This window comes from Podarcis cretensis (genome assembly GCF_951804945.1).
Source record: "Podarcis cretensis genome assembly, chromosome: 8".
NCBI lineage: Eukaryota > Metazoa > Chordata > Lepidosauria > Squamata > Lacertidae > Podarcis > Podarcis cretensis.
Window position 1 is genome coordinate 90797179 of NC_137177.1, and position 16004 is coordinate 90813182.

The 16004-nt window shown below is 46.1% G+C and overlaps 1 protein-coding gene across 5 annotated transcripts in view; it reads left to right on the forward strand.

The window, feature by feature from the left end:
• The first annotated feature begins 8592 nt into the window (after positions 1–8592).
• GPAT2 (glycerol-3-phosphate acyltransferase 2, mitochondrial) overlaps positions 8593–16004 on the forward strand; it is a 70737-nt gene continuing 63325 nt past the window's right edge. The window contains exons 1-2 of one of the 5 annotated variants that reach the window (XM_079987463.1): positions 8593–8729; positions 9609–9663. Coding sequence is in view for 4 of the 5 variants with exons in the window: in XM_079987456.1 (XP_079843582.1) it covers positions 13867–13953 (87 nt within the window). In the remaining variant the exon portion in view is untranslated. Of the gene's footprint in view, positions 8730–9608; positions 9664–13823; positions 13954–16004 lie in introns of those variants that run through there. The other 4 variants (XM_079987456.1, XM_079987459.1, XM_079987466.1 and 1 more) reach the window with 4 other exon arrangements.

Genomic DNA, 16004 nt, shown 5'->3' on the forward strand with positions numbered 1-16004 from the left:
TTGCTTTTCTTGCCCCCTTGCCACCCCCACATTAAGTCCCTCGTCGCCCCATGACAACTACTAAGCATGCTTTTCACCTTCCTAAACCCATTGCTGAAGCCAAGGCTCCCTTCTATTCTGCAGTCCCACTTTGCACCCGTTTTCACCCCCAAGTCCATGCCTCCCTCCTCCTTTTTTTACCCCCTCCGCCACACACAGACCACCTCCATGCTTATCTCCTGGATTTTCCTTCTCCCACACATTGCAAATCCTAAGCACCATTTTCACCAACCAGTTATGAAGCCACCATCTCCTCCTATTTTGCAATCCCTTTTCATCTTCATCCTCAAGCTTCCTCCTCTGCTCATTTTCTCCCTCCTCCTCCTTTTCCTCCCCTTTCCCACCACTGCCTTGCACACAGACCACCTCCCTTTCCACTCCTCCTCCTCTCTCCTATTCTGCACCCCGCTTTGTACACCCCCCCCATGATGATATATGTTACTGACCTTTAAGGTGAATATAATCATAAGAGGAAACCTGCCAGTTAGCTTGTTCAGTTAAAGTTAAGTTCAGGCGGTGGATGTCCCCACTGTGGAAGGACGTGTGGATCCAGAATTGGCCTCCACAGTCACTTACGGACTCATTGTTAAAACCGTGTTCGTTGAAGACAATCTTACTCGGCTAGAAGTGATCTCCAAAGAAAGAAAGAAGAAAAAGAAGAAGAAAAAGTATAGGGGTGTTTGCTCATTAATAAAATACCTGTTCTAAATTGCTACATTGAATTTGGAACTTGGTGTTGAAGACCACATGGTACCAGGAATGAAATACATTGTGTGAAGGAGGACCTCTCTTGGCCTTTTGAACTACATTTTCTCCTCTCTTCCTTTCTTGCTTCCATGCCATGGCCACTGTTGTGCAACCTGCCTTCTCTTTTGCTCCTCTGGCTTCATACAAATCCTGTGTTGTGATGCAGCACTAAAATCTTCCAAAGGGGGCTGTGTGGTGTCACTTTTACATTTTTATTATATGGAAAGATAGATAGGGGAAAGGGAGGAGGACAAAAAAAGAAAAGAAAGAAACAGAAGAAGGAAAGGTGGTAGTGGTAACAGCTGCTGTTATTCAAAGCCCTCTTGATGGATAGGTTAAATTCACACAGTTGGCATCCCTATTTTATATAATTCAAAGGGCACTGGGAGTGTGCTCAGCTCCAAAACCCATCATCCAGAAGGCTCTGGATTAAAAATCTAAGATTTAGTAGATTTTCCTTGCTTCCTCTAGAGTTGGTCCGGCCACTGTATTCTAGAGATGGGGAATCTGTGACCCTATACAAGTTGTTGTGCTAAAATCCTTATTATCCCTGACCACAGCCTCACCCACACCCACATCTTGTGGACCTCTCTATTCTCCAATTTGGGTCTGAAAATGTTTTTTTGCCAAACAAAGAAGCCCCTTCATGAATGGTCAAGCTCAGTAATGTTATCAAGTCAGTTTGTTGCTCCATCTAACTCCATCTGCTCCACTGTGTGACTGGCAGGGGCTTCCTACGATTTCTGGGATCTAGAGATGCCAGCCAGGGACTGACCCTGGGAACTTTTGAATGTTAAAAAGGACATAGTCTCACTTAGCTGCAGTCCTTCCCCTCAACCCATCTTGGCTCCTAGGATAAAATGGAAATGAATAACTATTTGGACACTTGTTTCCTAACAAATGCAGTGAGTGGTCCCCATTCCTTTCAGTTTTTCATTTTCATTTGTTAGAAAATGAATGCACACAGTCCTGTTGTGCACATGTGTAGGCTTGTTTCAGATATTGAAATAAAGCACAATGGATCAGGGAGGGTTTTGCTGTCACTGTGCATTCGCTATAACCACTCTGGATGTCTGAAAAGAGCTATAATCTGTGCAGTTTTCCTGACGATAGAAACCATTCATCAAATGCAAGTTGGGTTAAAGGGCAAGGGCTGAGTTGCCAGTAGGAGTTTCATGAAGAGCTGTTCCAAAGTACTGGCCGTGTTCAGCTCTCCCATTGATTGTGCGAGTTATTACTGGAATGAACCTGCAATCAATGCTTTCTGTTCTTCAGTTCTTCTGCATCCAGCTATATGGAGGGGGCTCCTTGATTTTTCCCCCTGCTGCTGTTCTTCAAATCAAATAGAGGTTTGCCTGTGGTGGAAATCCATTGTAAGCAGAGGTTTTTCACCACATCCTCCCCACTCATAGACTCAGAAGGAAAAGGCGGTGTTCTGCGTCATGGCTGGAGGCAGTATGCCACTGAATACCAGTTGCTGGGAATCACAAAGGGGGAGAGTGCTTTGGGGCTCAGGTCTGGCTTGTGGGCTTCCCAGAGGCATCTGGTTGGCCACTTTGGGAACAGGATGCTGCACTAGATGGGATTTTATGGCTTGATCTAGCAGGGTTCTTCTTATATTCTTCAGATACAGGGGATATGGAGCTTTTCCTACCTGCTCTGGACAGCAGAAACAAAATGCATTATCTGTTCACTCCAAGGCTGTTGAAAAACACCTGAGATGGAGGTAAGGACACCTATCCTGGGGGTAAGGGCAGATGGAGAAGCTGAGCTGACTTCCCACTAGAACCAATGTTCCAAAAATATATATTAAAAAATTACTCCGAAAACATTTCTGAGTCGTGGTCGTCCCCCGCCCCCCCCCCAATCACAGAAGAAAAGGCATCCTTGAAGAATTTTTTCCTAAATATTCTCCACCATTTTGTGTTGGCTGCTGCTGTCCAGTGATGCCTAGGAATGATGCTATGTCTGGGGCACTGTGGAAGATGCGGAATGGTGACCCAGGTTACCAACTCAGCTGCTGCTGCTGTCACTTGCAGCCACAAACCCCCAACAACTAGTTCTGCATGCACTCCAATATTTGAACAGTGAGAAACTTCTGGGATGCCTGTGCCCATCCAGAGTTCGGGTTCCTTGGAATAAAGCTCTATGGAGGCTGTGGTGTCTTTAGGATATATGGATTTAAAAAGGTAAAGGGACCCCTGACTATTAGGTCCAGTCATGGCTGACTTTGGGGTTGTGGCACTCATCTTGCTTTATTTGAACCACCATCCTTCTGATCTGCAAGTCCAAGGCTCTGTGGTTTAACCCACAGCGCCACAAGACATGTCCATCTCTCCAGCTTACAGCATCACCCCAAACTCACAGACACACAATCCTCCACAGTCTATTGTTCCCCATCATAGGATGATGTGGCTTCTAGACTGATGAGATGGGGAAAGGCCCACCCACCTGTCCCTATGGCAGCCTCTCAAGGACATGTAAAATGCAGCACTTAAGGTAATTGTCATAGGCTTAATGCTGTCCAGCTGGCCATAGATAAGACTCCGGGCTCCCAGCCATTTCCAAACAATTTGATTTATTTGACAAAGTTCAAACTTACATCTCCATCATTTCAATTAGCGTCCTTCCCCTTGTGCACAGTTGCTGCCTCTAATCTTTCTTCTTCCTTTTCCGCACCCAGCATGCAAGTCTGCGAAAACTCCTCCCCTTACTTCCTCTGTGCACAGAATGACTAGTTCCCGGCTCATCCTCCTCCCCCTCTACGTCAGACCCACTGTCAGACGAGAAGCTGCTGATAATCTCTTTAGGCTCTCTATAACTGCTGGTTTCTGTCCTTTCATCTTTTCCCGTTTGCCTCTCCCTGACAGCAATGGCCTTGGCTGGCCAGTTAACAAAGGAACTGGTTTCACTGGTTCAGCAGGTTTCCTCTTAAATATTTAGCCTCACATATACAGGACCCTAAGAACTCAAAGGGACCCATGGATATCAGCCAGACTAACCCCCCAAACCTGTAACGGTAGGAAAAAAGAAAGAAGGCATGCTTCTGCCACTGTTAAGACACCGTTGGAGGGTTTCTCCTTCGTCTGAAGAAATCTGGTGGTAGCTTCTCTCCCCCACCTCTATTTCTTCATCCACAAACAGGATAAGAGAACTTTGAGAGAATTTGTACACAGCTCTAGTTCCTGCAGAAGGGAATTCTGGCAACTCTTCACATTAATCCACCAGCTCCTCTGCATGTGGGGTGTTTTGCCCCAAAGTTGTGTATTCTTCCATCTTTCTGCCAAGGAGTTCTTTCCTTGGGAAAATCAGATGAGGTTTGGGAATGGAAATAAACAATAGCTGGAAGCTGGGTGAGGGATCTTAAAAAAGTGGTGAACAGAGATAGTGACTAGTGTTGATATTTTCCAGAGCGGTGTGTGTATCTCTAAACTTGCAGGCGACCCTGTGCCTCAGTGTTTATCCTTGGCCACCATCCTCCTTTGTGTGTTGGGCAGGGAAACTGGAATCCCATTAGCCACTTTGAGTGGGGACCAGGAGGGTATTTATTTCTTTGGGTACCTCATCCTCCTGCTGTCAGCAATGCTTTTTTTAATCCTGCCCACCCCACAAGCAAGTCGTAGTTGCTGAAGCCCACCTCGGACGTGTTTTGGGTTTGAACAACTGCTCAGCAATTGGCAGGCCGCTTCAGCCTCTAGTGAGTCAGTCTGTTACCCCCATAATACTATACTCGAGAAAGCAGTATCATGTTGCAGTGATATTGGCTGGGAAATGAAGGCTGCTGTCCTGTGACTTTCTTCCACACAAATGTGCTTGGGACAGAGCTGCAAATGGGGGAATGTGAATATCAGACTGAGCAATGCAGGCGTTCCATGTGGATATCAGGACACGGCTGCAAGCCAAGAGTGTAGAAATTAATGGCCCGCATCAATCTCAGCAGCAATGAGCGCTGTACTCAGGAAGTTACTGCACCCTTGAGAGACCACATCGGATGATCGGAATGCTTGAGAATAAGGACAAAGGGGAACCTCTTGGCTTGAGTGCAAGGCAAGAGGCCCAGGGGGCCATACAATGGCAAAAGAGTCCATTACAAGGGCCTTTTTGAAGGGAGGGAACTGATGGAGAAGGGACTCAAGAATCGTGCGTTTGGGCAAGTAGCTTCCTTGGCCTGAGGAAAAGTTAGAGGAAGGAGGTAAATGGCCCATCTGCAGCATTATACCACTTGTAACAGTCATATCTTTCTCTCAAAGAATCCTGGGAAGTGTAGTTTGTTGAGGGCAGGGCCTGCCTGCCCATGAAGTGGGCTGAGGCCTCATCCTTGCATGGCATAACCCTGATGCAGTGCCCTGTGGCACCCGCCCCCGCCCCGCTCCCAGAAGAGAAGCAGTGCTGGCTTCTGGCGATATCTGGTGAGATCTCATATGCACACCCTCCAACATTTCCTCAATGAAAAGAGGGATGTCCCATTCCATAACAATAATTTATGCCCCACACATCTTACTGGGTTGCCCAGCCACTCTGGACAGCTTCCAAGATATATAAAAACATAAGAAAGTTTTTTGGTTTCCCTCGCATCCCTCCCACTTTCCTTCTCCCTTCACGTTCTTTTCCGGGCGCGCCCTCTCTCCCACCCCTTTGGCAAGAAGGCCACCGTCTTGCCCACGTGGCCTCTGAGGTGGGACTGGGGTGGCCGGTGTCCTCCCTCATGACCCGCCACTTGGTGGGACTGAGCTGCCCATAAGCTGCCAGAGCCCAGCCAAAGCAGTCAAGAGCTCAAGGCCCCGTCACAGCAGTCCTGGATGTACCAGCTGCCATGAGTCCTTGTGTGTCAGTGTCAGTTTGGGGGTCACGCAATTCCCAGAGCTGTGAGAACAGGGGGCTTGGCCACACGGGCCGTCGCCCTGATCCCCTCAGGTCCCCCCTTCAAGAGTGTCGTTTTGTGTGGCATCCTTGCCCTTTAGCGCAAAGTGGTGAACGTCGGAAGTGGAATGGCTGGACTTGAATGGACTTGAATTTATTTACTGTAGCGGCAAAATTTAAAGGACTGTCTACATTTTTAAAATGTATTTTTTATTAAAGATTTCTTGGTTTACAAAAGTATGTGCAATGTCTCTTTTTTCAAGTTACATTTTCCACAGGTCAGTTTCATTTGTTGAGACATTAGTGTTGCATTAGGAAGAAAAAGGGGGGGGGGGAGAGGTGGAGGGGGCCGTGTGGGTGGGGTTGGGGCGGGGTCAGGTGGCAATGTTTCTATTTCACTTAATGTATGTGTGGGGTTTTGCGTCATTGTCGTTTGTGCAGGTTCTCTTTGCTATTCGCTTGTGTTCCTTTGGTGGTGGGAGAAGTTGGTTGCTTGTTTGTGCTTGGCTGTGGTGAACCTTGTTTTCAGGTGTGAGTGGGGTGGGTGGGTGTTTTTGAATCAGGTTTGCCATATTGATTTGTACTGTCTACATTTTCAAGTACTAATGAATAACATTGTTGATCGGATGTTATTCACCACTACTTTGGTGAGTAACAAAGGAATTTTGAAGTAGTAATGAATGCTATTCATTTACTACTTTAAAATGAGTAACATTCATTTCTACTTTAAAATTACTTAAAATTTAAAATTACAGCACGGGTGGCGCTGTGGGTTAAATCACAGAGCCTAGGACAAGCCCATCAGAAGGTCGGCGGTTCAAATCCGCGCAACGGGGTGAGCTCCCATTGCTCGGTCCTTGCTCCTGCCAACCTAGCAGTTCGAAAGCACGTCAAAGTGCAAGTAGATAAATAGGTACCACTCCAGTGGGAAGGTAAACGGCGTTTCCGTGTGCTGCTCTGGTTCACCAGAAGCAGCTTAGTCATGCTGGCCACATGACCCAGAAGCTGTACGCTGGCTCCCTCGGCCAATAAAGCGAGATGAGCGCCACAACCCCAGAGTCATCCATGACGGGACCTAATGGTCAGGGGTCCCTTTACCTTTACCTTTTACCTGGACCACACATCAGAAAAAGCCCAATTGACACATATTGGCTCAAATGTTTGGACTCTCACTGGGAATTCAAAGCTTAGTTGTAGATTCTTAACTGGAAATTCACAATTCAGTTATGGAATCTACCGTATTTCAAGATATTTAAAGAAACGAAGCAGAGGCTGTGCCTAGTTCCATTAAAAGCAGAGCTGGTACACAGGATGTGGCTTGCAGGCAAGCTTGCACACGTTGTCTTAGGCATGCTCATTATTGCACCCTCTAATAATGTTTAAAATAGCAATTGGCATTATGTTACCAAAAAAGCTTACTTCAAGTTAAAAGTACCTGAAACTGGAAGGTTTATATTTCAAGTGTAATGTCCCAGTGCCTCATAGGAATTGTGGTTCATGTGTGTGATACTTAAATAAAATAATAAGAACATAAAAAAGTAAAAACATAATAAAACATTAAACTTTTTTTAAAAAAAACTTCCCTATGCAGTATTGCCTTCAGATGATTTGGGGGTCGGATAACTTCATACCCTCCAACATTTCTCTGATGAAAATAGGGACATCCTAAGGAAAAGTGGGACATTCCGGGATCAAATCAGGAACCCTGGAAAATAAGGACATTCGGAGGGTCTGCATATGTATGCTCTGCAAGAGCTTGTAAGAGCTCGGGGAGATGCTACTGGAACCCATTGTTGCTTTGTGCGCATCACTGCAACAACCACACAAGGCCAGCGGTGGGGACTTGGGTGGTGGGCTGGCACCTTCCTGTTTTGCCTCGGGCAGTGAAATGGAACATGCTGCCCCTGGCTGAGGCTGCTGCTAAGAGAGTTGCTAGAAGACCTCTTCCCAGAGTTTTTCCTCGACCCACCAATTATTACAAGCAGAGGCTTAAGCAAAAGGGTCTTTATATTCCTCCTCTTCAGTGTGAATAGCAGCTGGGATTTGAACACAGCCCTTCCTTTAGGTGGCTCAGCTGTTTACTCCCCTTTGCAGGGGTGCAGAAGGGGAGATTTGTCTGAGGCTGTACCGATTACTTGGAGAACAGGGTGTCAAAAGAAGTCTTTCTTTGCATCTTGGGTTGGGGATAAGCGGCTGAGATCAGCAACAGGTGTGCAAATGTAGGTGTGTGTGTTCCTGAGACTGTTCTGGGGGTTGAGATGGGCCCCAGAGTGCTCACTTGCCTACTTCTACCACAGACCATTGCAGTTTCTCCTGCATTTCAAACCTACAGAAGTCTATAATTCCCCCTTCACACTCACATTTCCACACCACTTCACTGCATCCGAGAATGAAGAAATCTTCTCCTGTCAGTTATTCAGAGGATTTTATGCCAGCACCAATCCAGAACTGCTGTTTGCTGTGCAGGCAACTGCATCAGCACTTTCAACATCCTGTTTTCAAGCATCCTTTGACTTGGCCATAATAGATTTGTTCCTTAGAAATTGGCATGGAAAATGCTGCCTGTGTCTTTATAAAGCCTTGTTGCAGAAAGGGGAGGTGGGTTAGCTGTTGCATTTCAGGACACGTTTGTGACAGTTTCAAGATTGGTTGCTCTGTCAGTAATTTCCAAATATTCCTGATTTGTGCTGGTTTTGCTGTTTTTCGATTAAAAGAACTGCAATCACCCACTTTTTAAAAACTTTGTGGACCAAACCAATTGATAAAATGTTGTTGAAGATCTTTAAAAGGGTCACTGCACAAACTTGTTGTTTATTCCAAGAGTTCTAACAACTGCTTTTATCCTTAAAATGCTTGCTTGCAGGGCCAGCGAGCCAATCTGGTACAGAGCTTGATCTAGCATTTGCTAAAGTCAATAACTTTTCTGTTGACTTCAAAAGGAAATGGAACTGTGTTACTAACACCCTGATCCGAAATGCCTTTGCTTGAAAGCAGGAGCTATTGATTGCCCTGGAATTAGCTCCCAAGCAAATGTGCTTAGTAGAACAACCTAGTGTCACTTATAAATCCCATTGAACTCAACAGTAAGTATCTATATTGTAATGTGCTACAGAACTTTGAGGTGGTGGTTGTGGGGCTTCTGGTGGCAATTGCCTAAGCAGAGGCAGAAGGGTCTATGCCTCCCCCTGGATAAACTGTTGTGATCTGTAGTAAAGCCCTCCTGATGCTGCTGGACTACAACCCCCATCACCCCTGACCATTGGCTGTGTTGGCTGGTAGCTGATGGGAGTTGGGAGTCTGGAAGGCACTACATTGGATTTATAGGCATGGACCTTGGCAGCTAGAAATGCCTCAATACCGCTTTTTCTGTTGCAACCTATCCTGTTCCCTTGGGTGAGGCTGTGGGCTGAATATCTAGGAATTCATCAGCATGCAATACATTAACCAGCATTTCTCAAATTTGGGTCCCCAGCTGTTGTTAGACTACAACTCCCATCATCCCTAGCTAGCAGGACTAGTGGTCAGGAATGATGGGAGTTGTAGTCCAACAGCAGGTGGAGACCCCAGTTTGAGAAACATGCCCAGAGCTGGATGTCCTAAACCATGGCTGGGGAACTCCTAGTCCAGTTGGGCTCTCAATTCCAGTCATCCCTGACTACTGGCCAGGCTGGGGCTGATGGAGCCCTGCTGTGTCTGGAGGGCCATGCGTCCCTTGCCCCTGTTCTAAACAATGCTTTTTATATCTTGTGGAATAAAGAATAATATGATACTTTATCATATTACTTGAGCTGGGTGTCAAGAAGACCTCCCAGGCCTATGGTTTTACAGATGTTAAGATTAGAGCCTGCAGAAGAGAAGCATCAAAAAGAAAATGGTCAAACCAGTTCCTTTTGTTAATATCCTGGCATATTTCTTTTGGTTTTTATTTACTGCATTTCTACCCCTCCTTTTTCTCCATATAGCTCAATGATGGAACCTGCATTTTCAAAACTCCCCCACTGTCTGCAATTCTAAAAGGTAAACAGAAAATTGAACATCTCATTATGGTTGACTCTTGATATTTCAGAAATCCTTACTGAAAGTGAAACTTATCAAAACTCTAGAAGTGAACGTGCTGCCTTGTAGTTCTTTAGAAATATTATTAAATTGGCTTAATATAATTTCCTTGGGGCAGAGAATTAATTTAAGCTTTAGGACAAGTGTGGCTGATGATTTAAGTGGGACCTCTAAAGGCTGAAGCATTGGAAATAATAATTACTAGCAGCCTCAATTAATATTTGCAAGAGACTTAGCAGATACTTGAAATGAAATTGATTGTGAACAAAGTTGATAGTGAAAGTAAGATATGGTATTAGATGCATATGTTAATTTGTGGGTTTGCAAGCAGTCTCTGTGAGTTGTTCTCTGGCATTTGAGACAGTTTTTCCCAGGCTACTGTGGTTTGGTGGTCTCCAGGGAAGGGGTAATCAGCAGTAATTAAAAAGGCAAGGGAAAAGAGGATGAAATAAAGAAGCAAAAGGATAGTGGGAAGAAACAAAGTAAGCCAAACAGGACCTTAAAAATCAGAAAAAGAAATGATTCTTCTACCCATCAAGATGAGCCAGTGGGAAGTGACTTATGAAAAGCAGGGACATAGGAAGCATGGACAAAGTCAAACATGGGTCCACTTAACTCAGTCTTGTATACACTGCCTGGCAGCAGCCCTACCTAGAGTTACTGGGAATGGAACCTGGAACCGTCTGCCTGCAAAGCAGGTGTTTTGCCACTGAGCCATGGTCTTTCCCCTCTGTATCTACCACGTTAGGTTGGTTGGTGCATCACTATTCAGTTGGTAGGTAAAATACCTGATCTTTCATGGTTCATCCTCGTGGGAGGGGAGAGACTCACTCCAGATGCAAAAGGAGGACAGAAGGGGTTCCTTGCTCCTTATTAAATAGCTACATCGTGGAGGTGATCAGAGAAAGGTTTGCTTTCCACATTCCTATGTGGCAAGAAGCACATGCTGAAATTTCTTCTTCTGTTTGTTAAAAGATGCAGGACCTCTGCTATCCTCCCTTGCACTTGATTTGGCCATCTTAAAATGGGGAAGGTGGGGAAAGGAGAAGGATAAAGATACACACACAAAGAAAATATTGATGGCATCATCTGCAACAACATCCATTGTATTCCACACAGGACAAACAGGCCCATCTCTAAGCAACTGAATAAGTGGGCATCAGAAGGGGCAATTTATATTTGTTAAAATGGGAAGAACATTTCAGCCTCTCACAATGCTCTGTACCTGACTTTTAAGATGGCCAAACTAAAACACAAAAACTACTGAATTACACTTTTAGAGGTTTGATGCTTGTGGATTGAATGTGCCACTATATATATATTTAAATCACATTGTAAGTGGTATTGGTGTTGCAATGCTAGGATGCCTGTGTTATTTACATACAAGGGTGCCATCATAATTTTCTAGGGCTCTTTCTCTCTCTGTGAGCTCATGTGCCTTAATACTGGTGAATGCTAAAATACACTGATGATGCTAAATAGATGTTAGGAACATAGGAAACTGCTTCATGAGCCAGACCATTGGTTCACCTGGCTCTGCATTGGCAGAAGGTCCCAGGGTTTCAGGCAGGGTTCTTTCACAGCTCTACCAAGAGATGTCAGGATTGAACCTAGGGCTTTCTGAGTGCAAAGCAATGGCCTTTGGCCTTAAATGGGCTGTGCTCTCCATAAAAGCCATCATTATGCTGAGAATCTCTCACCTGTTACAGTCTCAGTTCAAACAAGGCAAGTGTGGAGCAGGGTAATTCTGTCAAGTGTCAGACTTGAACAAAAACACACACATTCCAGCCAGCAAGTCACTGGACAGCCTCAGGAAAGACAGCCTTTAAGTTCCCTATTTGTAATGTTCAAATTACGGTGACCTCATAGGCTTATTGTTGGCATGAATGAAATAGAGATTGCCTAGTGCTTTGTTCTAGATACATTAAAAAAACTACTATGCACACAGTCTTGTAAAATCTTTCATGCATATTCATAAGCATAATGATTTCAAAAGCTTCCAGACATAAGATGAAATAACTGGCCTCTGGCAAAAAGTTAACTTTTATGGCTGTGGTGTGGTGTAAAAAACTTTAGTTCATCCCACCTTATTAACAGTGCATGAAAATTATTCATAACTTTGATTTTGTATTTTTTTTAAAAAAGATGCTCAGGTGATTGATGAAAATATGTCCCATTATAAATGTAAAGAAAACACCTTAAGAGATTACTCTTAAGCCCTGTGCAGAGGGGTAATGAGTGCAGAAATGAAGAGGAGGGAGCCGGGAGTCTTGGGGGCTCCCACCAGAAGGCAGGGAGCCCAACATTAGGTGGCGCCGGAGAGCCAGTGGCAGGCAGAGCCAACTCAGTCTGGTTTTGTCCCCACCCTCTCTGTTTAAAATATAATAATTTTATTAAAGATGTTCTTGGGTTACAAAAGCACATGCATTGTCTCTATTTTCAGGTTGAAGAGCTTTTTCTACAGATCAGCTACATTCAATGTGAGACATTAATGTTGTACACAATGTAAGGTTGCAGGAGAAAAGGGGGGGGGAGAGAAGGGGTGGTAAATTTATATTATTTTACTTAGTGTGTGAGGTTTTTGTGTCAGCGTTACTTGGGGAGGCTCTCTTTCTATTCACTTATTATTTTTCCTTGGCAGTGAGAGAAGTTGGGAGGGGGCAGACTGCAGTGAGATTTGTTTGAGTGTATGGGCGGGGGGGGGGGGAGAGACCCATCCTCGCTGTTGAGGGAGGCAACATGGTGACCGAGGAGGAGGGAGCTGTACGGCTGCGTCACCAGCCTCTGGCACTGATTGTAAGTAAGGCAGGCAGGCTGAGGTTGGTGGGGCAGAGCCCCATTTGCCCTTGTGGCCTTCACTAAGATTAAGGCTCACACGCACCTGCTCCATGCTTCTTTTTCAAGGTGCCTTTTCTACAGTACACCTAATGGTTGTACATACCACCCACGGACGTCCAATGAAAATGAATGTTAGAAGATTCAGGACAGATCAAAGGATCTTGTCACACAGAGCAAAACTATGGAACTCACTCCCACTGGAGGCAGTGAAGGCCACTAACTTGGGTGGCTTTAAAAGAGAAATCCAAAGAACAGGTTATATTGAGGGCTACTAGCCATGATGGAGGGGACGCGGGTGGCGCTGTGGGTTAAACCACAGAGCCTAGGACTTGTTGATCAGAAGGTTGGCGGTTCGAATCCCCGTGACGGGGTGAGCTCCCGTTGCTCGGTCCCTGCTCCTGCCAACCTAGCAGTTTGAAAGCATGTCAAAGTGCAAGTAGATAAATAGATACCACTCTGACAGGAAGGTAAACGGTGTTTCCGTGTGCTGCTCTGGTTCGCCAGAAGCGGCTTAGTCCTGCTGGCCACATGACCCGGAAGCTGTACGCCGGCTCCCTCGGCCTGTAAAGCGAGATGAGCGCCGCAACCCCAGAGTCGGACACGACTGGACCTAATGGTCTGGGGTCCCTTTACTTTTAGCCATGATGGAAACCATGGGAGGGGAGAAGGCTCTTGTGCTCAAATACTTCTTGTGGGTTTCCCCCAGGCATCCAGTTGCCCACTGTGGGGAAAGGATGCAGGACTGGACAGGACACTGGCCTTGCCTATCTTTGGCCCATCTACCTGCGCCCAGGCCGCCTACTTGCAACTCCCATCCTGTGTGACATCTTCCCTCTGGACCTTTGGAACTTGTTGGAAATTGGGTGTAGGGTCAGCAGGAGATCGCCCACCTCCCTTCATTATCATCCCTTGAGACCTGCTACATCCACACGAGTGTAGCCTGGGGGGCAGGGAAGCACGTCGGTTCTGCCCCCCCCCCCAAAAAAAATCATGGCTGTGCCCATCCAGCCACTGTCAGAGGGGGGCAATCTCATCCTATAGAATGGCAATGGTGCCCACCAGCGAGGTGTAGGAACCCACCTGAGAGGCACAGGAACTGAGTTCCTGTGAGTTCCCCCAGAAAAAGCCCCTCTTATAAGTGTTGGCTCCGAGGTCAGACCCACCGAGTCCTGTGGGGCTTATTCCAAAGGAAGGATGTGCAGCCTGCAGATGTGCGCGGCAGCTTTCACCAGAAACCTACTTCCCCGGAAGCGTGCACTGGAATGCGGCCTGATCGTGTGCACGCTTACTCGGAAGGAAGCCCCATTCGAGCATTTCACCCACTGAATGCAGTCGATTAGTCGCTCTTCCACCGCCGTGGGGCTAAGCGATCGAAAGGCGGCACCCAAATCCTATGCGCGTTTTTCATCAGCGGTAACCTCTACTCAGCTCAATGAGATTTACTCCTAAGTAGGCGAGCACAGGCGTCCAGCCCAATTCTACGCACGCTTACTTGGAAGTAAAGCAGGCCTTCCACGGAACTCCAAGGTAGCGGATCAGCCCCCGCTCTCCTTCCTATCCTATCCTATCCTATCCTATCCGGAAGCCGAGACCTGCGCTGGGCGTGCGCCGTGGGGCTGCCGAGGATCCTCCCGGGGCGCTTGGGAGAGAGCTGGGCGCGGGGGGTCGGGGGTCTCTTGCCTTCCTTCGGGCGCCAAGTGTGGCCCGGAGTCGCGCAGCCCTAAGCGCACCCGCGTTTTGCACGCGCGCGGAGCCCTCCCGGCCGAAAGCGAAGGGCAATTCTTGCGCGGGGCGTCATTGGCCCCCTGACTTCACAGGTGCGGGAAAGCTGCCTCCGCCTTTGAGGTCAGCGCGGGAGCCAGGAAGTTTTTAAATGTGTAGTTGATGTTTGGAGAGTTTGCCAAAAAAGCTCAAAAGCAACAACAAAGCTCCACTCAGCTTTTGGTCCGGATTATCGGGTGCTGCCAGGGTCCCCCCGGTGAGTTACAGGGACCCCCAAGTGCGAACTAGCTGGTGAAGGTGGAGGAAAGGAACTTTGGTTAGTGCCTCAAGAGACGGAATGCAGATATTGAGGTGGGAATAAGAAACACAAGGATGGCTGATTCCTCAGCTCTGGAAATAATAATAATAATAATAATACCCTGGCTGTTACTCTGGTCTGTCTCCATCCCTGGGCAAAACTCAGAGTCCTTGAAAAGTAAAGAGAAACAAGGAAGTCTTAGCATTAACAATGGCTGAAAATAATTTTAGGTGCTGTACTAGATATATAAAAAAGCCAAATTGGGTAACTTTACCTGGCAGCTGGAGGGAATGTTGCTTGAGAGAGAGAGAGAGAGAGAGAGAGAGAGAGAGAGAGAGACAAGTCCCTTCTTCAGGTGGCAAAATATCCTTTTCCTCCAGTTTAGACTTGCTGTTGAGTGGCTAAATTCATTATTTTCCAAAACATACAAAAAGTATAAACACCTGAAGATGAGATGTTGGAATGTTTGCGGCTTTCTCTCACATTCCATTTTAAGACTGTCCAGATGCAGACTCCAGATGTTGCCATATGCCAAAATTTTATTTTGCACCTGCTGCTTTATTTACCAGCTGGCCTGATGAGGAATTCTGGAGAACGCAAACACAGTTTTGTGATATTTTTGTTTTCCTAATGAAGATATTGTTCTAATTCCGTTTTTGGGGTCCCCCCCCCCTGCGGCTAACATGGCTGCTTTTTTACTTTTGATGTGACAAAAGTAAGGACAATCTTATTAATAAGCACAATCCTTTGCTATTTAAATTGATGGCCCTTAAAATGTGCTTACCTTTGTCTGGTTCCCTGTTTTCTGGTTTGAGGCCTGCAAGGGGTTGGTTGCAGATGATGCCAAATATTTTTCCATATTGCCATAAAAACCCATTGGTTTATATGGTTGGTCCCCCTGAACATCCTTGATTTTAATGGGTAGACAAGACCTCTTTTGAGCAGGGACAGCCTGCTCTCTATTCAAAGGAAGAGGCCTCTGAAAGGTTGTTAAAATGCACCAGGTAGGAAGTTTTGAAACCCCAGAGTCTTAAATATTCCAAACAATATAGATTTTTGAAGCAGCTACTGGAGTAGGTGAGGCATTGGACAAAACTGGAATCCTTAACAAGGAAGATCAATGGGATGGTAATGAGAAGCCCCTCCCTGCTGTCTGCATGGCATCCTTTGTGTTGCCCCTTAAGAGACAAAAAATCGGTTCAGGAGGAGAGGATGGTGCTTCCCTGCCCCCACCCTCTGCAAGGGTAGAAGGAGGGGCATGTTTAATTTCAGCTCTTTAGACATTTAATTTTTGAGGCAGTGATAGAATAGAGTTAAAGTAACAATAGAAATGGTAAAGAGCATATGAAAGAGTTAAGGATTTTGGAATGTCTCTGATAACTTGAATGTGATTTAATATTTGTATTCTGCTTTTCCAACAACAAATGTTGATCTCAAAGCAGCT